General features: G+C 34.8%; 1 protein-coding gene across 5 annotated transcripts in view; it reads right to left on the bottom strand.

Moving 5' to 3' along the window:
* The window catches only part of ATF7IP (activating transcription factor 7 interacting protein), a 118,876-nt gene that overhangs the window by 6,304 nt on the left and 88,438 nt on the right, over nt 1-24,134 (bottom strand). For all 5 annotated transcript variants that reach the window (XM_032347397.1, XM_032347399.1, XM_032347395.1 and 2 more), the window contains exons 7-14: nt 22,786-22,862; nt 22,118-22,206; nt 18,562-19,197; nt 9,857-9,921; nt 8,096-8,174; nt 7,222-7,377; nt 4,854-5,036; nt 2,603-2,715 (exon numbers count right to left, since the gene is read on the bottom strand). In XM_032347397.1, coding sequence (XP_032203288.1) covers nt 2,603-2,715; nt 4,854-5,036; nt 7,222-7,377; nt 8,096-8,174; nt 9,857-9,921; nt 18,562-19,197; nt 22,118-22,206; nt 22,786-22,862 — 1,398 coding nt within the window. The remainder of the gene's footprint in view (nt 1-2,602; nt 2,716-4,853; nt 5,037-7,221; nt 7,378-8,095; nt 8,175-9,856; nt 9,922-18,561; nt 19,198-22,117; nt 22,207-22,785; nt 22,863-24,134) is intronic.

Raw genomic sequence — 24,134 nt, 5'->3', positions numbered from 1 at the left:
TTTAATCTCCGTTCCCTGTCAAAGCTTAGTAATGTAACGTCAACATAGGACAAACTCAAAAAGGGCATGCTGGGTAACTTCAAGGAATGTAAATGTGCTTGAATTCATATGCCTACTGGAAAACACATTCATATACATATCTGGAAAAAGGTAGAATCCACAGTTAAAAAGCTAAAATGAATATAAAATTAGAAAAAAAATTACATTTAAATAAAATACTGAAAGCTGAAGAAATAGAAGTGATTTGAATGCTGGTCATTTTACTATATTTACTCTCTCAACTTATCTTTTTTCTTCTTTAAGTGATTTAGTTAGCTAAATAAATAACATTAAATAAACATGTAGCTAGCAAGATCCAAGAGAAGATGGCTGAAGCCATGAATCCAACTGGAAGGAGCACAGAAATTTAAGGAGATTGACAACAGCTTTAACGGCTGTCATATCCCCTCTAATTCTTAAAATTCTAGGATTCTGAATCTGTTCATATCCTGAAACTTAATATTAAGTGATCTGAGTTTTGTTTTTCTCATTTTTGCCATCGCAAGGGAGGTTTTTATTCAGGTTTTACAAATAAGACAATAGGGATCTGCTTCAAAATAACCCAGTGTCTACATGGGCTATTAGAGTGAGTGGGTGGCATTATATATGAAAAAGATTAGCCATATGCTGGTAAGTGATGAGTGATGGGTAAGCAGGAATCATCATAGTATACTCTCTATTTATGTACTTGAAAATTCTCATTTAAAAGCAATTTTTACATTAAAATTTTTTTTAAAGTTCCTCCTGTAAGATACACAGTTTCTTATAAGACAATACACATGAGCTCTTGTTTTTTTTTAAAAAAAGCTCTTGATAGGTCATCAAATCTGCAAAAACTATCATATTAGAGATTTTTACTCTATATTTTTTGAAGGAATATGGAATGAAAGAAATTATTTGTAGCTGTAAACAACAGTAATGGTATATTCACCATATTGGTATTTTTGGTTGTTGTTTTAATATAGTTTTTAAAGATTTTATCTATGTATTTGTCAGAGAGAGAGAGCACAAGCAGAGGAAGTGACAGGCAGAGGGAGAAGGAAAAGCAGGCTCCCTGCTGAGCAGAGAGCCCCATGTGAGGCTTGATCCCAGAACCCTGCAATAATGACCTGAGCTGAAGGAAGATGCTTAACAGATTGAGCTGCCCAGGCACCCCAGGGCTAGGTCTGAAACACTGAAAACACTGCAGGTGCTGGGATCAGACAGCCTGCATTAAAGTGGCTCTGACAGTAGCTTGGGTAATGACACTGAGTAGCCTGAGTAACCACTTAACATCTTTGTGACACAGTATCTTCTTCTATCAAAAGGAGAATAATAATCCTCATAGGGTTGTGAGAATTAAATAAAATAATACCTGTACTTAGTACAGTGCCTGTTAGTGTTCCATTAACATATATATAGCATATGTTATACTATATGGACTATACTAGTCCATATAGTTAGTGCTCCATTAACATTAATTTTTTCATTGTAGTGTGGTAAGAAAAATAGCCATTAAGAGGATAGATTAGAAAGCTGGAATGTGAGTTTTTATGAGGTAAGACCTTGAGCTGGTTATTTTCTGTGTATTAGCTGCCATATTTATAATAAAAAATAAAAAAGGAGAACAAGACCCTAAAGGATTCCTGAGTGAGTACCAAGTCTATTAACAGTGCCACACAGCAAGCACTGGAGAAAAGTTCTCAATTTTATTAGGCATACTTAAAAAGGGACACTTTGCTTGGTGAAAAGTGGTATGAAATCTCAGTTTCTTTCCTTCTCATAAAGCCAGCATTTCCACTTACATGGTATACTATACCAAATACTATTAAAATCATGTCACAGAATAATATGACATTGTTTTGGAGCCTAAATCTAAGGAAAAATCTTTGATTTTCTCAGTCGTCTCTCTCTTTTTTAAAAAGATTTATTTATTTATTTATTTGACACAGAGAGAGAGAGAGAGAGAGAGAGAGATATCACAAGTAGGCACAGAAGCAGGCAGAGAGAGAGAGGAGGAAGCAGGCTCCCTGCTGAGCAGAGAGCCTGATGTGGGGCTCAATCCCAGGACCCTGAGACCATGACCCGAGCTGAAGGCAGAGGCTTAACGCACTGAGCCACCCAGGTGCCCCTCTCTGTCGTCTCTTAACAAATGAATTCTCAATACCACTGGAGTATTAAAAATAATAAAGTGATGGTAATGTACAAATTAGATCTGCTATAAGGTTTTGAGAAAAAGAATAAAGCTAGAACATGAAAAAAAAATACTTTTTAATACTCAAAAATACTCTTTTTAATGTAATCACAAGTTAAAAATGTTCTATTTTCACTCCACATGCCCTAGCTGTGGACTCTTTTAAACTCTATATACCACCACAAGCAACCTCAGTGATCCCTGAAGACTACCATCCCTAAGAACATTTGTTCATAATGGTAAGATCTATCTTCTTACATAACTTTCTGTTGGAAAAACAGAAGACCTGTCTTTCCTCTTGATACAACTAGGCTGAAGGATAAGCTAACCACAATAATATTTGACAGCTCTACAGTTGAAAAGTTTGAAAATCCAAACATCAACACTTACAGTATGCACTTGTGGTGGTCGGTGATGCACTGTGAGCTGAGGTCCTGTTGATCCCAGGGTTAGTCCATTGTTTACAACATAGGTAGTTGCTTGAGGCACTCGAACAGTGACACCTACAAAAGAAAATTAAGGCATAAAACCAGAATTCTAGGGATACCTGTATGGCTCAGTCAGTTAAGCATCTGACTCTTGATTTTGGCTGAGGTCATGCTCTCAGGGTTGTGAGATCAAGCCCTGCATCGGGTTCTGCACTAAATACGGAGCATGCTTAAGTTTCTCTCCCTCTGCCCCACCCCCTCTCTCTCTCCCTCTCTAAAACAAACAAACAAACAAACAGACCCTAAATTTCTTTTCTAAATTTGGTAGAACACTGATTAAACACTCGAAGCCAGCAACGTGATATTTTTAAAATTTGGAAGTAAAAACAAAAACACTCAACCAAATAATAAGCATGAGGAGAAAGAAATTTTCCTTTATACAAGCAACCAAAAAAAAAAAAAAATGTATTTCCATAAACTCTTTCTCAAGAAGCCCTTGGAGGATGTGTGCCACCAATTATGAGAAAGAAAATCAAGAAAGAGAAAAATATGAGATAAAAGAAACAGTGGAGATCAGCACAGGAGAGAAATAAATGGAATCTCTACCAAGAGGACTATAACCAAAAACCCTAGAACAGTAGAACACAGTGGTTTATCACAGGTAGACATCAAACAGGCCAGAATGGAGCAGTGTAACTAAACGTAGACAAACTGAAGCTATCCTCAAAAATTGCTCTGCTAGGGGCACCAGGTGGCTCAGCTGGTTAAGAGTCTGTCTTCAGCTCAGGTCATCTTCCAGGGTCCTGGGATCGAGCCCCACCGTGGGCTCCCTGATCACTAAGGAGCCTCTTCCCTCTCCTCCCCACCTGTATGCCCTCTCTTGGCTATCTGTGTCTCTCTCTCAAATTAAAAAAAAATAAAAATAAAAATAAAAATCTCTGCTGTCTCATCTTTTCAACTAGAACAAAAATCTCGACGATATGTTATCCTTGGTTTGTGTTAATCAGGTTTCTCACTTTTTCTCCATGCTGCACACAAAGCTGAGGATACTCATTTCACTTAACAGAAAACTATTTTGACATATGTTAGGGCAACAGAAACAGATAAAAGTGCCTGGGCCATATTAATGCCATATATTCAGTTCCTGGCCTATACACTGACTACGGTAAGCCCAGTTACTCAGAACTCATTCATGACCCTACTGACTGATTTCCTAGAAAATGCTCCTGTAAACTTGAGAAAAACTAAGTCAAACTGTGAACTAGAGCCTCTGCTTAGTTTATTTTCTCCTCGAAATCATCATCTAATAATCAGTTTCTTTAACCAGCTAGATTTGCCCGTGGTATTAAATTTTGCAAAACGAAGTGTTTTTGGTGATATTTGGTGGCAAAATCATACAGAAAAGCAGAAAGTGAAGACCATGGTTACCTCAAATGAAAAGGAAGAGGGATACAATGAAGGTACACAGTAGGCCTGTAGGATCAGGCCTATATCAGCTCTGCTTCTTAGACTGGTAGAGATTTCATAGGTGGTTCATTTTGTTAGTTTTCTTTAAACTTTACATATGCTTTTAATATAAACTTCTGTTTGATAGACTTTACTACTAAATACAATCTATATAATTATAAATTTAACATATACATATAATTATATATATGTATGTGTGTGTCTAGAAACAATAGGTATCCTTTAACATGTTCCTGTCTTCTATTTCTCAGCCATCTTCCCCACCTTTAAGGCTCTCTCTCTCCTTGGAGGCTATCCTTAATCATTATTTCCATTATCTGGGCTATGGCACAATTAATCATTCCTCTGTTTATTAGGCAAGGTATCTCTTAAGAGTGTGTAGACCATTATCAAATACAGCATTGTGATACTACAGGCCATAAACAAAATTAAACTGAAGATGACACATGGAGCACAAATCATATAATACACATGTCCAATTTTTCTGGTTAACTCAGAGAAGAAAAATTAATTCATCTATATTAATTATAAATAACATATCATAATTATATTTATAACTAATAGTATCATATAATTACATGATTATAATTATTGAGTCATTTAAAAATGTATTATAATGATATATAATATTTATATATATATAAGCATTTAGCATTTTTTGCTAAATCTAATGTCAATATAAGCCCAGTAAATGCTGAAGGACTACGTGGAACGTGAGGCCATACACAAGAAGAAAAGTCTCTTACTATTTTGGGGATTGACCTGTCGGACAGCAGGAGCTTGCATAACAGTTCCTCGCAGGGGAGCCTGAGCTGGTGGTGCTGGGAGAGTTGTATAAACCACTTGGTGGTTTGCAGGAGCTCTCGGTACAGGGAGTCTTGTGGTCACCTGAGTTACTGGACGATGTGTCACATTCACGGTGGTGGGAGCTAATGAAAAGCAGAAAAACATTAAAATGCAGTTATATTAACATATTAATAGTAATTAATTTTGCATAAAATCTAACTATAATAAAGAGAGAAATACAACAGTCTCCTTTTGTAATCTTGAAAGATATATAGCCAACCAAAATTAATAGTAATATTTTTATAATACAAACTTCAGAGGAAAAAAGCACCTCAACCATGTCTAGTCCCCTCCCTACTCTTTAGTTTGACTTGATGATAAACATGTGAAGATAAAGACTTGAGAGTATGACCTTAAGGGATTAACTTAAAAGAGCATATTTTTACTCCTTAATGTTTAATTATTCTTAGTAGAGTGGGATTTGGGGTCTTCCAGATCTTCTACTGATGGCATAAATCCAGGAGTAACTGTATTCTCACAGTTTAAGAAACTGGCAGGTTATTGTAATGGATATTTTCTTCAGGTGAACCAAACCATCTTCCTTCTCTACTCCAGCATTCCTCCTAATTTTTGTTTCAGAGAACATTCATGCCTTGAGTGATGTTAATATATATTTATCAAAAAAGTCCTAAATGTTCACTGGCAGCATGGAACTACAATAATTATTTTAGAAGTTAACATTTTCTTGTTAATAACTCTGAATTATCATCACATTTTACAAATAACCACATATTAACTATATAATAAATAATAATAAATCTACTTTCATATGGAAAAATAAAACAAACCTGGAAGTAAACATTGGGTATGACAAGGATAAAAAGGTTTCTTTCTAATGGCTTATTTAGTAACATCTTTACTTACTCTTTATATATCTAAACGTTGAACGTGAGCATTTAGAAAGGGGTAGAATGTACAGAAGGAGGAATGCCTGCCTCTTCATCTCTTTATTACCCCATTTTGTTATCTATCCTGCACATGGTTTCTATAATGATATTTCCTTCTAAATTATCCAAAGTGGTGACTTAAACTTTGATTTCACTACATACAATTCCAGGTGAACTCAATGTTTTCCTTAATGAGAAAAGTCCACACATAATTTCGAATATAAATCTCTAATGATGGGCTATTTTATCAAAAAAAAAAAAAAAAAAAAAAAAAAGGGGCACCTTGGGTGGCTCAGTCAGTTAAGCAACATGATACCAGGATCCTGGGATCGAGCCCCACATGTGGCTCCCTGCTCAGCGGGGGGCATGCTTCTTTCTCTCCCTCTAGGTCTGCTGTTCCCCTTGCCTGTGCTCTCCTGCTCTGTCAAATATATAAATAAAATCTTTAAAAAAAAAAAAAAAAAAAAAGACAAACTGTCTTGGGGCTCCTGAGTGGCTCAGTCAGTTGAGTATCCAACTCGTGGTTTCAGCTCAGGTCATGATCTCAGGGTTGTGAGACTGAGCTCCCTGTCAGGTTTCACTCTTCACAGTCTGCTTGAGATTCTATCCCCCTCTTTCACCCTCCCCCTGCACTCTTCAGCCCACCTGCATGCTCTCTAATAAATAAATAAATAAAAATCTTTAAAAAAAAAAAAAAGACAAGGGCGCCTGGGTGGCTTAGTGGGTTAAGCCTCTGCCTTTGGCTCAGATCATGATCTCAGGGTCCTGGGATTGAGCCCACATTGGGCTCTCTGCTCAGCAGGGAGCCTGCTTCTCCCTCTCCACCTGTATCTCTGCCTACTTGTGATCTCTCTCTTTCAAATGAATAAATAAAACCTTTAAAAAAAAAAAAAGACAAAAGGTCTTGATTGGCTTTCCAACAGAAGACCTAGGCTACATCTTGAAAATAAAGGAATGATAACTTCTTGAGAGGCAGTGTGTAAAATATTAGTATATATCTCCAAAGGTAGTGTCAGGCCAGTTAAAACTAGTTCACATTAAGGATCATTTAAAATTTATTGCTTCATCAGTCAACTGGTCATAGTCAGAATGAACCATTACAGCCGCCCCCCTAAAGAGAAACTATATTCATTTCTGCTGCTTATAGTGGCAGATGACATATATTGTAATTTTTCTTCCTTATAACCGCTCCGCATCAGTCAGTGCTGCTACTTAAGAAGGTCAGCAAATCTAAGTTACACTATGTTCAAGAAGCTGCACTGTCCTCTAAAAAACAGAGAATTGTCCTTAATTTTCTACCTAATCTTTCTACTTACTTCCATAGTCATATTTCACCATAAGCAGAACTAAAGGCTTCAACTCAATGATTCAGCAAGTTTACCTGTGGGAAGTAAATGTATGGTTGTCTGAGATGGTCCACTTGTTGGCACCCCAGATGGCTGAAGAGGTGGTGCTGGCTGGATGGGTTGCAATGGTCGAGACACAGGCTGAGAAGAACCCATAGTTGACACAGGGGTATGGTTTAGCTTTTTAGGGTCTATTAATTAAAAGTGAGACATTGTGATTATTATTGATAGGCAAAAACTAGAAATACAGGTTTTACTTTCATTTGCCAATTTTACATTTGCTTGCACTGAGTCACATTTACCGCTAAGTGAACAATTTATTTCTATTTACCACATTTACATGTTTACCACGTTAAAACATTTACCACATTAAAACATCACATCACAGCCTTAAATAATTCACCATTGATTCTATCACATATTCTAAGTCACATTTATAGAAATAGTTTTACATTGTTTTTCATCATGTTAATCAGAATAATTTCATTTCCTATATCACACGTATCCATTATCTAGAGCAAGGACATTCTCCTAAACATATATATATATATAGATGAATTTTTTTTTATCAGTGACCTTTATCACTGTTTAGGTTCTTTTGTTAGCTAGTATAGAGTGTTGCTTATTTACATTATCCAGTTATTAAAATAAGATACACATAGAGTATCTAATCTCAAAGAAGGTATAGGACAGCCTATGAAATAAATGCTTGCATCTCAGAAAAAGCCCTCAAAAATAGGTAACCACTATATGGGATAATATAAAAAAAAAACTTTTATTCTAAAATAGATACAAATGCATCAAGCATAATGCTACAGAGATCTGTCTTCACTGGTTACTATACTGGATTAAAAGGAAAAAATGTTATCAAAACATTCCTTGGTACTGGTACAATTACTTATTAAGTACCTTGTGAAGCTCCACTCTCTTCATCATCCATTGTGAGATCAATGACACCACCTGAATCACTGCCTGTGGCTTTTCCACTCTGAAAAACAAAACTTCTGCATTTTGCAAAGGAAACTCTGGCAGATGTAAGGGGAAAATGAAATAATACTAAGGGGCAACAAGGATAATGAATAGCCTGGTTCAATCTGGAACACTAAATGGCTTTCCTTGAAAAAAATAGTCTGTCAGACAAATGACCCCAAATACTCATGAGCTATCCATCTGTCATCCAGAAAAGAATTTTGAAAGATTTTCACAAGAAATTTTAGAGGTTGTTTTTTTAATTTGCTTATTGCACAGAGCTAAGTACTTTGACTGTTAAGTGATTAAACATAAACACCATTTTCCAGCATTTAAAATACTGATCAATGCTATACCAAATTATCAGTATTAATTCACCAAAGCACCAAAAGCAACTTCAAAGCTAGAACTGGGTTATATAAAATAATCTTCTCCCCTAACAAAAGGTATGCTATAATAAGATATGGTGTATGCTACACTATTAACTGACATCCAACCTAATCAACCCATTGTCCCAAATCATTAGAAATGTAATTTAAAATTCTACATAATAGCAACAAAAAAGGAAGTAGTACAATACAGACCTAAACAGCCAGTATCTTTAAGTCAAAAAGACTGAGGGCATCTTTTAGTTCTAGCTCATATTAGCAATGTGAATTTATATTAAAAGATAACATCCTCGATTCCCAAACTCTGGATATGGGGTCTGTTATAAGGATGAATCCAAATATGCATACAAAGAGCTTAACACCAGGTATAACATATACTGTGTAATGTTAATCGTAATTACTTTATAACATATTATACTGAAATCAGCTCCAAATGATTAAGGTTTTCAGCTACAAAATTCAAATTTTACGTAATTCAAGAAAATAATTCCTTGATATTAAAAAATTCAGGTCCAATCCAAAGATAATGATGTAATTCTAAATCTTACAATTATGAATCTATGATAATGACTTCATTGGAAATGATTTAACACACACAAAAACCTACAATCCAAAAATTAAAGTTCTTAACAGATTCTTTTTTTTTTTTTTTTTTAAGATTTTATTTATTTATTTGACAGACAGAGATCACAAGTAGGCAGAGAGGCAGGCAGAGAGAGGGGCCAGGGGAAGCAAGCTCCCTGCTGAGCAGAGAGCCCGATGAGGGACTCCATCCCAGGACTTGAGATCATGACCTGAGCCAAAGGCAAAGGCTTAACCCACTGAGCCACCCAGGAGTCCTCTTAACAAATTCTTAAAGCATGTAAAAGAATCCACTTACTGCAACGTATTTATAAGGTCCAATTTTCAAAATTTACTAAAATTTAAATTTATCAAAAATTATTAGACAAACATGCAAAGCCCAGTAAAGCAGAATCCAAAAAAATGTCAAAAGAAAATGACTCCCAAGTGGAACCAAATGTTGAATTCAGCAAAGTCTTCAAAACAGCTTTTAAGAATACATTTAAAGAAATAAAGGAAAATATAATAATAACAAATGTATAAGAAATCTCAAAAGTAGAAACTGAAAAACAAAAATTGAAATTCTAGGTCTGAGAAGTATGATTACTAAATTAGAATAATTCTCATTGTATTAAAGAATATTGGAAATCCATTATCCAATACTGGAAAATCCATTTTCCAATATTGGAAATCCATTATCCTGTGAGCTGTAATTACAATTTTACTTTGAAATAGAAGGAAGAAATCTCACCTGTGATGTGCTATCAGCTGCTTTCTTATTAACAGAAGTATCTATTGTTTTGTTTGTCTGGTTTTCTGAGGAATCAAAAAAATAAAAGTCATTTTTAAAAAGCACCTACACAAGGTGAAAGGTTTGATTGTCTTATATACAACTAATGTAATTTTCTCCAATTACTTTCTTCTATTAACATGTCACATATGTAAATGAACTCTCTCACAGACCATTTCTACAGTAACTTTCAGAAGGGCAAATTCACAATACAGAGAAAAAACTTCCATGTACCCAATGCCCCAAATATTTAATTCTATCTTAAAGAATATCTTCAAAGAAATAATTTAGGATGTGCATAACTTCAATATCCCAACATATGTAAATGGCTAAAATCTAATTGCTCCATACTATATGCCTTTGGAGAAAAAGATGTAATGACATGGCAAAAATATAATAAAATCATCACAAACTACAAAGAGATTCTGAGAAAATATATATGTATAATCTCAGTAATTCAGATTATTTAAAATGCATTTTTCAATTACTTTGCACTTAGTTTGTGATATATATGCATATACACACATGAAAGTTACTTTGAGAACAGCAAAGAAAATTAATCAAGTATGTTTTTCTGCCTCAACTTCTAAAAAGAAGGTATTAAATTTTATCAAATGTGTTTAGCATCTACTGAGATGATTATGTAACTTTTCCTCTTTGGTAATGTGGTGAATTTCCAATGCTGAAACATCCTATCCTTGCTTTCTGTAGATAATAATGTTCTTGGTCAAAATATGGCATTTCTTTCATTCCAAATCTCCAGAACACATATAGAGTAAACCATTAAAAAAAAAAAAAAAAAAAAAAAAAAGCAGAGGCTTTAACCCATTGAGCCACCCAGGCGCCCCCTAACTCTACCTTTTATCTCCCCCAAACCCTTTTCCTGGCTGTAGCCATTGTTCACGGCTGTCACTCTCCCCTGCAAAAATGCTTTCATCCCACTGCCCACCATCTTTCCATTTATTATCACATACCTTTTCTAGATCTCCCACATCCTCTCACAGAAACCTCATTATCTTAACATTAACCACATTTATAATTAATTACTTATTTAATGGCAAAGTCCCCTATTTGACTGCAAGCTTGGTGAGAATGTGGACTATATGTACATTTCTGTGTGTCTGCAAGATTTTAGACCAATTATGGGTATTTAATATTTCATGAGTGAATAAAATCTCCCAAATTTTTATTTTAATTCTAGTTTGTTAACATACAGTGAAATATTGGTTGGAGGAACAAAATTTAGTGATTCATCACTTACAGGTAACACCCAGTTCTTATCCTAACAACTGACCTTCCCTAATACCCAACACCCATTTAACCCCTACCTACAACTGTCCATCAATCTTAGTTTTTTCTCTAACTTTAAGAGTCTCTTATGGCTTATTTCTCTTGCTCTTTTGTTCCATCTTTCCCATATGTTCATCTGTTTCATTTCCTAAATTCCACATGAGTGAAATCATATGGTATTTGTCTTTCTCTGTCCTGTTTCACTCAGCATAATACACTCTAGCACCCTTCACATCATTGCAAGTGGAAAGATTTCATCTTTTTGATGGGCGAGTAATATTCCATTGTGTGTGAGTGTGTGTGTGTGTATAATACCTCTTCTTTATCCATTCATCACTTGGATATTTGGGCTTTTTCCATAATTTGGCTATTGCTGATAATGCTGCATAAACACTGGGGTACATATACCCCTTTCAATCTGTTTTTGTTTTTTGTTTGTTTTTTAAAATCATTTGGGTGAATATCTAGCAGTGCAATTGCTGGATTGCAGGGCGGTTCTATTTTTACCCTTTTGAGAAACCTCCATACTGTTTTTCAGAGTGGCTGCACTAGTTTGCATTCCCAACAGTGCAAAAGGATTCCCCTTTCTCTGCATCTTCACCAGCATCTGTTTTTTCCTGAGTTGTTAATTTTAGCCATTCTGCCTGGTGTGAGGTGGTGTATCACTGTGGTTTTGATTTGTATCTCCCTGATGATGGATAATGCTAAGCACTTTTGCATATGCCTATTGGCCATCTGTATATGTTTTGGGGGAAAATACCTATTCATGTCTTCTGCCCATTTCTTAATTGGATTATTTGGTTTTTGGATATTGAGTTTGTAAGTTATTTATAGATTTTGGATAATAACACTTCATCAGATATGTCATGTGTCAATGTCATATGTCAGTATCTTCTCCCATGCCATAGGCTGCCTTTTAGTTTTGTTGGTTATATCCTTTGCTGAGCAGAAGCTTTTTATCTTGATCAAGTCCCAATAGTTCATTTCTGCTTGTTTCCCTTGCCACTAGCAACATGTCTAGTAAGAAGTTGCTATGCCCCAGGTTAAAAACGGTTTCTGCCTGTGCTCTCCTGTAGGATTTTGTAGGTTTCCTGTCTCACACTGTGGTCTTTCATCCATTTTGAATTTATTTTTCTGTATGGTGAAAGTGGTCCAGTTTCATTCTTCTGCATGTGACTGGCTGTCCAATTTTCCTGGCACCATTTATTGAAGAGACTATCTTTTTTCCTTTGGATATGTTCTTGCCTTGTTGAAGATTAGTTGGCCATACAGTTGTGAGTCCATTTCGGGATTCTCTATTCTGTTCCACTCATCTAAGTGTCTATTTTTGTGCCAGTACCATACTGTCTTGATGATTACAGCTTTGTAATACAGCTTGAAAACCGGAATTGTGAGGGCTGCAGCTTTGGTTTTCTTTTTCAGGATGACTTTTGGCTATTCAATGTCTTTTGTAGTTCCACACGAATTTTAGGATTGTTTGTTCTAGCTTTGTGAAAATGCTGATGGTAATTTGGTAGGGATTGCATTTTTTGTGTAGATTGCTTTGGGCAGAATAGACATTTTCACAATATTTATTCTTCCTATCCATGGGCATGGAATGATTTCCCATTTTGTTGTGTCCTCTTCAATTTCTCTATCATAAGTGTTCTACAGTTTCCAGATTTTTTTCCCTCTTTGGTTAGATTTCTTCCTAGGTATCTTATGGTTTTTAGTACAACTATAAATGGGATCAATTCCTTGATTTCCTGCTGCTTCATTTTCGGTGTATAGAAGTGCAACAGATTTCTGTACCTTGATTTTATATCCTGCAACTTTGCTGAACTCACATCTTTGGTGGAATCTTTGGGTTTTCTACATAGTGTAATATGTCAGGTGCAAATAGTGGAAGTTTGACTTCTTACTTGCTGATTTGGATGCCTTTTCTTCTTCTTGTCTGATTGCTGAGGTTAAGACTTCCAGTACCATGCTAAATAGTAATAGTCAGGGCGGTCATCCATGTTGTGTTCCTTACCACAGAAGAAAAGCTCTCAGTTTTTCCCCACTGAGAATAATAGCCGTGGGTCTTTCATATATGACCTTTACAACACTGACATATGTTCCATCTATACCTACTTTGTTGAGGGTTTTTATCAAGAATGGATGCTCCATTTTGCAAATATTTTTTCTGCATCTATTGAGGGAATCATATGGTTCTTATCCTTTTTTTTTTTTATTAACATGGTAGATTATGTTGATTTGCAAATACTGAACCAATCCTGAAGCCCATGAATGTCACTTTATCATTGTGAAGAATTCTTTTACAATGTCTGTTGGATTTGATGTGTTGTCCTGTTGAGAATTTTTACATCCATGTTCATCCATGATATTGGCCTGTAATTCCTCTTTTTAGTGGGGTCTTTGGTTTTGGAATCAAGGTAATGCTGGCCTTGCAGAATGAGTTTAGAAGCTTTCCTTCCATTTGGTACATTTTGGAATGGTTTGAGAAGAAACGGTATTAATTCTTCCTTAAATGTCTGGTAGAATTCCCCTGGAAAGCTATCTGGCCCTGGAATTTTGTTCATTGGAACATTTTTGATTACTGATTCAATTTCTTTGCTGGTTATTGGGTCTGTTCTAATTTTCTATTTCTTCCTGTTTCAGTTTTGGTAGTTTATATGTTTCTAGGAATGTTTCTAGGAATTTCAGATTGCCCAGATTGTTGGCATATAATTTCTCACAATATTCTCTTATAATTGTATTTCTGTAGTGTTGGTTGTAATTGCTCCTCTCTAACCTGTGATTTTATTCGAGTCCTTTCTTTTTTCCTTGTGGTAAGTCTGACTAGGGGTTTATCAATTTTATTAATTCTTTCCAAGAACCAGCTCTTGACTCCTCTGATCTGTTCTACTGGGTTTTTTTGTTTATTTCTATAGCATTTATTTCTACTTTTATCTTTATTATTTCCTTTCATCTGTGGCTTTAGGCTTTATTTGCTGTGTTTTGTTTTGTTTTGTTTTTTTCCTAGCTCCTTTAGATGTAAAGTTAGTTTGTGTATTTCAGCCTTTCCTTGTTTCTTGAGGTAGGCCTGTACTGCAATCTAATTCCCTCTTAGGACTGCCTCTGCTGTATTCTAAAGGTTTTGGACTGGAGTATTTTCACTTGCATTTGCATCCATGTATTTTTTTAAACTCTTCTTTAATTTCCTGGTTAACCCATTCATCATTCTTAAAAATGCTCTTTAACCTCCATGTATTTGTGGCCCTTCCAAAATGTTTCTTGTGGTTGAATTCAAATTTCATAATGTTGTGATCTGAAAACATTCATGGTATGATTTCAATCTTTTTGTACTTGTTAAGGGCTGATTTGTGACCCAGTAAATTATCTATTCTGGAGAATGTCCCATGTGCACTCAAAAAGAATGTGTATTCTGGACACCTGGGTGGCTCAATCAGTTAAGCATCTGCCTTCAGCTCAGGTCATGATCCCAGGGTGCTGGGATCAAGTTCTGAGTTGGGCTCCCAGCTCAATAGGGAGTCTGCTTCTCCCCCTGCTTGTGTGCATGCACTGTCTCAAAAATAAATAAAATCTTTTTTTTTTAAAAATGTGTATTGTGCTGCTTTAGGCTGAAATGTTCTGAATATATCTGTTAAGTCCATCTGGTCCAGTGTGTCATTCAAAGCCATTGTTTTCTTGTTGATTTTTCTGCTTAAAAGATCTGTCTACTGCTATAAATGGGGTATTAAAGTCCCCTACTACTACTATTGCATTATTATCAATGAGTTTCTTCATGTTCATTATTAACTGATTTATATATTTGGATGTTCCCAAGTTGGGGGCACTGTTAGCTCTTCTTGGTGGGCAGACCCCTAAATTATGATACAGCTCCCTTCTTCATTGCTTGTTACTGTCTTTGGTTTCAAATCTAGTTTGATGTAAGTATAACTACTCCAATTTTCTTTTTACATCTATTAGCATGACAGATGGTTCTTCATTCTCTCACTTTCAATCTGGAGATGATTTTAGGTATAAAATGAGTCTCTTGTAGGTAGCATATAGATGTGTCTTGCAGCATATAGATATGTCTTTTTTCTTTTTTTTAATCCGTTCTGATCCCCCATGTCTTTTGATTGGAGCATTTAGTCTGTTAACACCCAGAGTGACTACTGACAGATATGAATTTAATGCCACTGTGTTACCTCTAAAGTGGGAATTTCTGGGCCTTTCTAGTGCTTTTGCTTTTGGTCTTTTCTGTTCCCCCCACTCAAAGTCCTCTTTAATATTTCTCATAGTGCTTGTTTAGTGGTCACAAACGCATTTAGTTTTTGTTTGTCAGGAAATTCTTTATTGCTCCTTCCATTCTGAATGACACCTTGCTGGATAAAGTAGTCTTGGCTGCATATTCTTCCCATTCAGCATGTTGAACATATCATGCCACTCTCTTCTGGCCTGTCAAGTTTCTGTGGACAGATCTGTTGTGAATCTGATCTGTCGTCCCTTGTAGGTTAAGGACTTTTTTCCCTTGCTGCTTTCAGGATTCTTTCCTTGTCTGTGTATTTTGTGAATTTGACTATAATATGCCTTGGTGATAGTCAGCTTTTGTTGGATTTAATGGGAGTTCTCTATGTTTCTTGGATTCTGATGTACGTTTCCTTCCTTAGATTTGAGAAGTTTTCAGCTATAATTTGTTCAGATAAGCCTTCTGCCCCCTTTTCTCTTTTCTTCTGGGATGCCTATGATACAAATACTACTATGCTTTAAGGAGCTGATGAGTTCCCTAAGTCTACATTTGTGATTCAGTATCTCTCTTTCCTTCTTCTTTTCATGTCACTGTAGTGTGTGTGTGTGTGTGTGTGTATGTGTGTGTGTTTGATTGTTGGGAAAGCCTGTTACAGTCCTGATCCTGAGAGGAATGGCTTTATTAAGAGAAGGTTTAAAAAAAAAAGTACCTAGATCTTATTTTCCCTAGAGCTGAGGCTTCAAAGCACTCTATGATCAGCAGACTTGGTGCTGTACGGGGCCTGTGCTGGTATTCTAGGGGAGGGGCCTGATGCACTGATTCTTTAGGTAAACTTGTATGAATGATTAACTATAATTTAAGCCCTATACCTCCTCACAGCCTCTAGGATAATTTTTACTTTACTATAAACAGAAAATACTGACTTACTCTGGGAGGACACATGAACTATATAATAAAATATAATAAACTACATGCATTCTAGTTAGATAGCCTATGTTCTCATTAAATCAATAATACCTACATAACTATATGACTTAAAATGTTTTAATTATACAACTAACTGATTTATCATATTACAAATGTATTAAAGGTTGGGTTCAACCTTCATATTCAGCCAAAATGTGCCATAGGGCATCAGCTTGGGTTTTGGGAAGCCTAAACAGCTAAAAGGCTATTCTAACATCATTTATGGCACCTCTAAAATGATGCATGATTAAAGAATACATCATTTCAGATCTCATTCTGATTAACACAATAAAAATAAAAAAGCTTATCATTCATATTTATGGTTAATATCCAATAGTTTACTTTCAAACATAAGTAAGCACTCTAAATAGAACTTGAAATGACGATCTCCTTAATTTATACAATAAAATACATAAAAATGTGTTAAATACATGTTAAAATATAAAAGTTTAAATATAAATGTATGTTATTGCAAAAGTAGAATGATGTACAGATTAGAAATGGTTCTGAAAACTATTAGTTTTACATACAAAAACAAGAACATGAAGTAATTAATAAATACAAAACAGACTAACGCTATGCCTAATAGAGTGCATTACCTAGCTAATTTGGGGGGAAAAAATATACCCTTTGTGTCAAAAATGGCCATAAAATTTTAAGAAAACAGAATAATTAAATTATAACTCTGATACCTGTATAAGTGTTTAGGGTATGAGCATTCAAAAACTTAAGCAAAATCTTTTAAGTTATTTATTTCTTTTCAAGCCATGGCTTATCAGGAAAAGTTCTTTGTTGAAGAATGTATCTTGTGACCATGAATTAAAAATAGTGTCATCTTAAGCTCAATACTTCATAAAGAGGAAAAACTCCAAAATCACACACAATGTCTATGAGAAATCACTTTCTACCTGACATATTAAAATATACTGAGGATTAGAAATAAATTAGAGAAAAATGAAGCAACCCCCCCGGAAATCTTGCTCATTCACTAAAAAACAAGCATCTTTCAGTGCTGTAAACATGAATAACAGAGTCTAAGAGTAATGTGGCAGCAGACAGAGCTAACAAATATTGTTATTGTACTATGAGAGCATTTACATTTTAAATATTATTATCAATAATTGTACTGATTAAAATTTCAGATTTCCTCCTGTATCCAAGATATAAATTTGTATGAGGTTGATATTTAAGCTCCTGTCCAATATAATTTTGATCATCTACTCATTTACTCTCAACAACCTTATAAAATACTACAATCACTATTTTACATGAGAAAATATACTCAGAGGGAAAGTACTAATGGCTACATGACAAATTTAAAAAAACAAAAGGCCTTATATCTCACTTATGAAATTTTGTACTTTAGAATCTGTTTTATATTTCATGGTTACTTATTATATCAATAAGAGACATCAGCAGCAATTTCACTATTATACATGATACTTACCCATTTTTGCCTATTTTTACAATAGTGGGAATAAATGTGAAGCCAGAAATGAAATGAAGAATAAGAAAGTTTAAGAATGCATACAAAATGTATGCTTCTTAAGAACAAGTAAGACATAGAATTTTACAGATTTCAAATACAGGTACAATCAATTTCTCCTTTTTGCAATATTGGAAGGCATACAGACATATACAAAGATAATCATATGTCATGGGGAAATACATAAGAAAGAAAACAAGAAGCCAACATTTCTAGTAAATTAGAGAGAGAAGAACCTATTTTTAAACTGTTCCAATTCGAAAAATGTGAGTGATGAATGCACAAAGAACTCTAACAAATGGTAGGGAAGATATGTGGTTTGTCATTTTCTCTTATAAGCATATATTATGTGGAATGATATACTTTAAAATAAATGTGATCTACTTCTGCCAAATTTATTATCTAAGTAATTCAAAATGCTTGCCCCAAAGCCTCAATGAAAAATTTCACCCAGATTAGGAAAAATTACTAAAAGCTAAATTAAAAATCTAACTTTTCATTCAAAATAAATTCCCTCTCAAATACCATCTTAATAACGTTATTTCTTAGGTTACTGAAAACTTACTAAAAATAACATCTAGGATATTCTCTCTACTTTCGTCTTCAAATAAAGATAGCCACTTCCACAAACATACACAAATGTTCGATTATCCAAACAGGCCATTAACATGCCTACTTTTCTATTTTTAAGCCTACACAGTCACTTACCAATTCTTGGGGTAGTAGTGCTCTGTTCTGCAGGCGATGAAGTACTAAAAGCAGAGATTGGAATTTTCATCTGTATAGGACCTCGGTTATTTGAGGGACTATAGAGTCCTGATGGACCTACTGTAGGTAAGGAAGTCCTTGTGGCTTGTACAATAGAGTGTGCTGTTGGAACAGCCTGTACAGCAAGTGTTGTTCCTAATGGTGCAGCACTGGCAGGAGAGTTCCTCTGAATACTAGGACTGGCCACAGAAGGAACATTGTTTGGTTTAGTGGGGTTTGGCAAGGCTGGCAAGGATACTGGATTTTTGGTAAGACCACTCACTGTAGGTGGGCTTTGTACAGAAATGAACTCAACGTTGCCAGATGGTTGGTTGGTCACTAAAGTCCCTGGATGGCTCTGTAGGAGTTGAGGCTGGGAGGATACCGCAACAGGTACATGCAAAATCACTGGCAAAGGTTGTAAAGAGATTGTAGGTTGGGGATTTCCACTAGGCACCTGAGTAGTAGCAACTACTGTAGCAGTGTTGGGTGCAGGAAGAACTGACGTTGCTGTCAGAGAACCAGAAGTCACTGGAGTCTGCAATTTAGGTTGACTACTGACAACTGTTGGAGGAGTGACAAGACTGGCTGAAGATACTATAAAAAGAAAAAACATGTCTCAGTTTAAATGGCTGTTTTCATTTATCAGCTAGCATAATACAACACAATAAAATTTAATGAATTACAGTATAATTCTTTTATAAAAAATATAATAAAGTCTTTTATAATAAATTTTCTTTCAGATTTAAGTTTTGTAAATTCTTAGAATTAAATTTATAGAAGCATTTTTGCATCTGTATTTGGCACACAGCTTATGATTAATATGGAAGACTGCTTAGTATCAAGACAGTGTCTGAAAATTATTATCATCACCTCAGAGTAACTGGAAAAACTAAGAATCTGGTAAAGTGGTACAGATATTTTTGTACATTTCTGTACTATATTTTACATTAAAAATATAAATGCCTTAGGACACTGAGAAGATATAAACTCAGACAATCTAGTAAAAGTCATCACTATTAATGAATAAAATAAGCTTGGTCATTGTATTTTATCACCTGGACCATGTGTGAAACCTCTATCTGTGGATCAAGTTTTACAGAATTACCTGGCAAGAGCTAATATGGGGAGACTGCCTCTACTGACACTCTAGTGACATTATATGATTTGGGAAATAAAAGAGTAAAGATGGGAGATGAATTAAGAAATAAGGGAAATGATACCAAAGACCAGAAAAAAATAAAAATGCTGGTCACTGGAATCTTAAATAATTTTGGTTTAACTATTTGTTTATTCTCATTTGAATGGGTTTCAAACTGATGGACCAAGTGTCTTCCACACTGTCTGTAGTCTTTCCAAACTCAAAGGCACACTAGAGCAGCAATCTTAATCTTCACTGTTATCCAGGGGAACACCTGGGATTACAGAGACCCTCTCAGGGAGCTAGCAATGTCAAAACTTTTTATAACAATAATAAGATTTCACCATGTAAGTATTTGCACTGACACAGCAAAAGCAATGGTGAGTAAAACTTGATGCCTCGTACAAAACTCAAGGTAGTGAGTGGTACCAAATGATCACTGCGTTCCTTACCACCACACGCTTACAGTAAAAAACAAAGTGAGCTTCACTGAAGAATGGCATAATTCAGTAGTAAAAAGTATTAATTTTATTAAATCTCAACCCTTAAATACAGGTCTTCTGATTATTCTGTGTGAAGAAATAGGAAATACACAGCAAGCATTACCACCGCATGCCAAAGCAGCATGGGTGGCTCAGGGATAAGTGCTTGTACTATTACTGTTCAGAGTTACAAAGCTGAGCTAAAAGCTTTTTACATGGAAGACGATTTTTACTTGAAAGACGATTTGCAGACATACTGTGATTATTCACATTTGAGTATCAGACTCATCTTTTCTTAAAAATAAACCATGGCATCAGTTCAAAGAAAATAACTGCAATGGTGCAATTTGAGCTTATCGGCAATGATACAATTTGAGTTTAAAAACAAAAATTCGAACTTTGGAAAAACTTGTATCTGCCACTGAGAACATGACAGCTTCCCAAATCTTCAAAGATTCTTCTGATAAAAATCGACTGTGAAATAAATGTGATTTTTAAAAAGTTTATTAATGAAATGTGTCAACAATGGAAGTCTTACATAACTAAGTGAATATTTTCCAAATGATTGATGAATGATAGCACCAAAAGATCCATCCAAGTATAGACAGACAAATGGATTTTTTTCTTAAAAGAAGGAGGGGCAGACAGAGAAGGGACAGAGAATCCCAAGCAGACTCCACACTGGGCATGGAGCCAACCAAAACCAAGAGTCAGACACTAAACCCACCACTACACCCAGGTGCCCCCAGACTTTCTGTCAAAAGTCAGAAAAGTTTATTGGTATGGTTTCACATTCCATTTTTCAACTAACCTTTAATAAACTACTGCCTATGCCAAAGAAGAATATCCACAAATCTAAAAGGGCTAGTCCTTTTCCAACTATATATTTGTATGAGGCTGAATTTTCTTCACATATTTCAATCAAAACATCAAACTGCAACAGACTTAATGCAGAGATATAACAATCTTCAACTATCTTCAACTGTCTTAATGTTTTAAGTTTAAAAGAGATTTGTAAACCTGTAAACTATAACTCTTCTCACTGTTTTAAGCTTGAAAAAGGTGTTTTTCATTAAAACATGTTATTTGTGTTACATGATATAGGTTTGTTATTTTTTTTTAATTTTATGTATTTATTTGACAGAGAGATCACAAGTAGGCAGAGCGGCAAGCAGAGAGAGAGGGAGTAGCAGGCTCCCTGCTGAACAGAGAGCCCGATGTGTGGCTCGATCCCAGGATCCTGAGATCATGACCTGAGCTGAAGGCAGAGGCTTAACCCACTGAGCCACTCAGGTGCCCCTGTTTGTTATGATTTTTAAATAAACATTTAAAATTTTATGTTTTAATTTCCACTACAGTAAATATCAATTAGTATAAGCCATAAAAATGAAAGCTCTTTGGGATTCTTTATATTATTATTATAAGATTATACAGGGATATGGAAACCAGAAAATTTGAGAACCACTAGAGACTTGAATTTCTATATTTGCATGTGTATCTGCAATCCTAATTTTTATTTTTTTTATTTTTTTTTTTAATATTTTATTTATTTATTTGACAGAGACAGATCACAAGTAGGCAGAGAGGCAGGCAGAGAGAGAGAGGAGGAAGCAGGCTCCCTGCTGAGCAGAGAGCCTGATGCGGGACTCGATCCCAGGACCCTGAGATCATGACCTGAGCCGAAGGCAGAGGCTTTAACCCACTGAGCCACCCAGGTGCCCCTGCAATCCTAATTTTTAAATAAAATTTTGTACTTGTTGAATTTTAGATAAATACCTCATTTATCTTAGAATTTATCTATCTTAGATCATTTTAATTTCAAAAATTTGTAATAAAAGAGAACCAAAACCTTCAGTTCCTAAGAAAATGTTATTTTGGTATTAAAAAATATTACCTGTATTCACAGGGGTTGGAAAGGTTGGTGGTGCACTCTCACTTACATTCCTTTTGGACTCCAGCATCTGTCTCACTGTGCCTGCATTTCTACAAAATATATATATATATATATACACAAATAGTCAGTGAAAATGCCATTCAGGAGGACATCATTTTATGAATAGAGAAAGCAGTGGCCGATAGGGGAAAGCATGGCAAGACCTGGGTATTGTAGCACTAAAGTGCAAATGAATGCATAGATAAAGATGGCACATAGACTTCAGCATGCTGGGGTCTATGGAATTAAGGAAGAGTCTTTCTCTTATATTCTAATGTCCTCAACACTTTAACAAAAAGCCAAACGTACATCCCAGTATCTATAGACATTAATTTTTATCACCCTTGATCAAAATATTTCTCAATTACTTTGCAAGAATACTATTTAGCACAAGTGGTTAAAGAAATCTTCAATAACCAAAGAAAGCCTCAAAATAAATTAGCAAAACCATAACCACAAATGAACAATTATAACAAAACAAAAAAAGAAGAAAATCTAAATCCAGAATACCAAACACTTATCTCTACAAAAATAAATAGCAATACATTCCAAAATTTTCCTGTAAAATAAAGAAAATCAGAACCTTGTTCTATTATTTCAAAACTTGAAAGACTGTTTACAATTCTCACCTGTATGGCACATTGTTGTTATTGCTGTTGACATCAACTACAGACTTTCCTGGTGATACTGGTGGGTTTGGTGGATTCTGGGGGAGAAAAACACCCAGGTAAAATAAAACCCAATTCACAAGCAATCTTTAAAAATATGACCTTAACTCGACCTATTGTGACCATTTTGTAACATGTAAGAATGTTGAATTACTATGTTGAGCACTAGAAACCAGTATTATAAAAAAAAGAAAACAACAACAACAACACAAAAAATCTTATATGCTTTCATTATATATTACCTGTTACTTCCAGAAAATATTACTAGAGGAGAAAAGAAAAAAGCCAGGGCTTTGAATCTTGACATTGCCACTTAAACAAATTACTTAAAACAAATTACTTAACCCATTGCGACAATTGTGTGAAAGATTAATATAATAATTCCTATACCTCAGTTTTTTAAGATGAGTAAACAGAGAATGTGAAAGTGGTTTACATGCTGTAAGGGTTCAATAAATATTGATAATATGAATCTGAAGAATAATTAGACATATTTATTCAAAATCAAGTGAATGCCTACTACATACCACACATAGCAGGCACCAAATTACCAACAGGAACTCAACAGAGTACATATTTATTCTTTTACAGAAATAGCTGATTACCAATAAAATGGTACCTAAGGCCACAAATCAAAATTATTTTTTCAATTATTGTTTAAAAAATAACTACTTGCCACTACGTGACTGGTAACTTCATAAAAAGATATTTCAATTCTAAACTTAATTAAGTATTAACTAATTTCAGCCTTTTCCCCCTCAAAACAAGGAATATAGAAATGGAATTCTTATACATATACATATTAATTATCATTACTTGGGCCTCTGTCAATAATTATACTATCATCATATTATTTCTTAAATTAAGAAATATAAATAATTCTGCTCAAGATTTAATTAATGTAATAGTAATAATAAATACTAAAACAAAGGTGGCAGGTGCTTAAAATCACATCAAGTAGATGCCGCTAATCACTCTTTTCAATCAACCAATCTTGATGCTTTTTACAGGATAAAAGAATAACTCTGACCAACAAGTATAGCATTATACTAGTTATACAGGTAGAGAAGATAAGAGAAAAAACTACCATGAATTGCTCAAAAGGTGCTTAAAATCTGCCTGTGGACAAAAACACATGAAACAAATAGAAAAGCAAATTAAAGTTTAACAGTGCAATGCTGATGGAAAAACCTTTTTAAAAAGTTTTTGAGGAAAATGCATCTTCATATAGGTTACTACACTGAAAATAGCTAAGATGAAGATAAAAAACATTTCAAGGAGAAAAATAGAAAAAGAAGGAGTAAAAGCAT

This window comes from Mustela erminea, chromosome 6, assembly GCF_009829155.1.
Source record: "Mustela erminea isolate mMusErm1 chromosome 6, mMusErm1.Pri, whole genome shotgun sequence".
NCBI classification, from domain to species: domain Eukaryota; kingdom Metazoa; phylum Chordata; class Mammalia; order Carnivora; family Mustelidae; genus Mustela; species Mustela erminea.
Note: the sequence above shows the minus strand (reverse complement) of the source record. Positions and strands in the feature narration are given on the sequence as shown.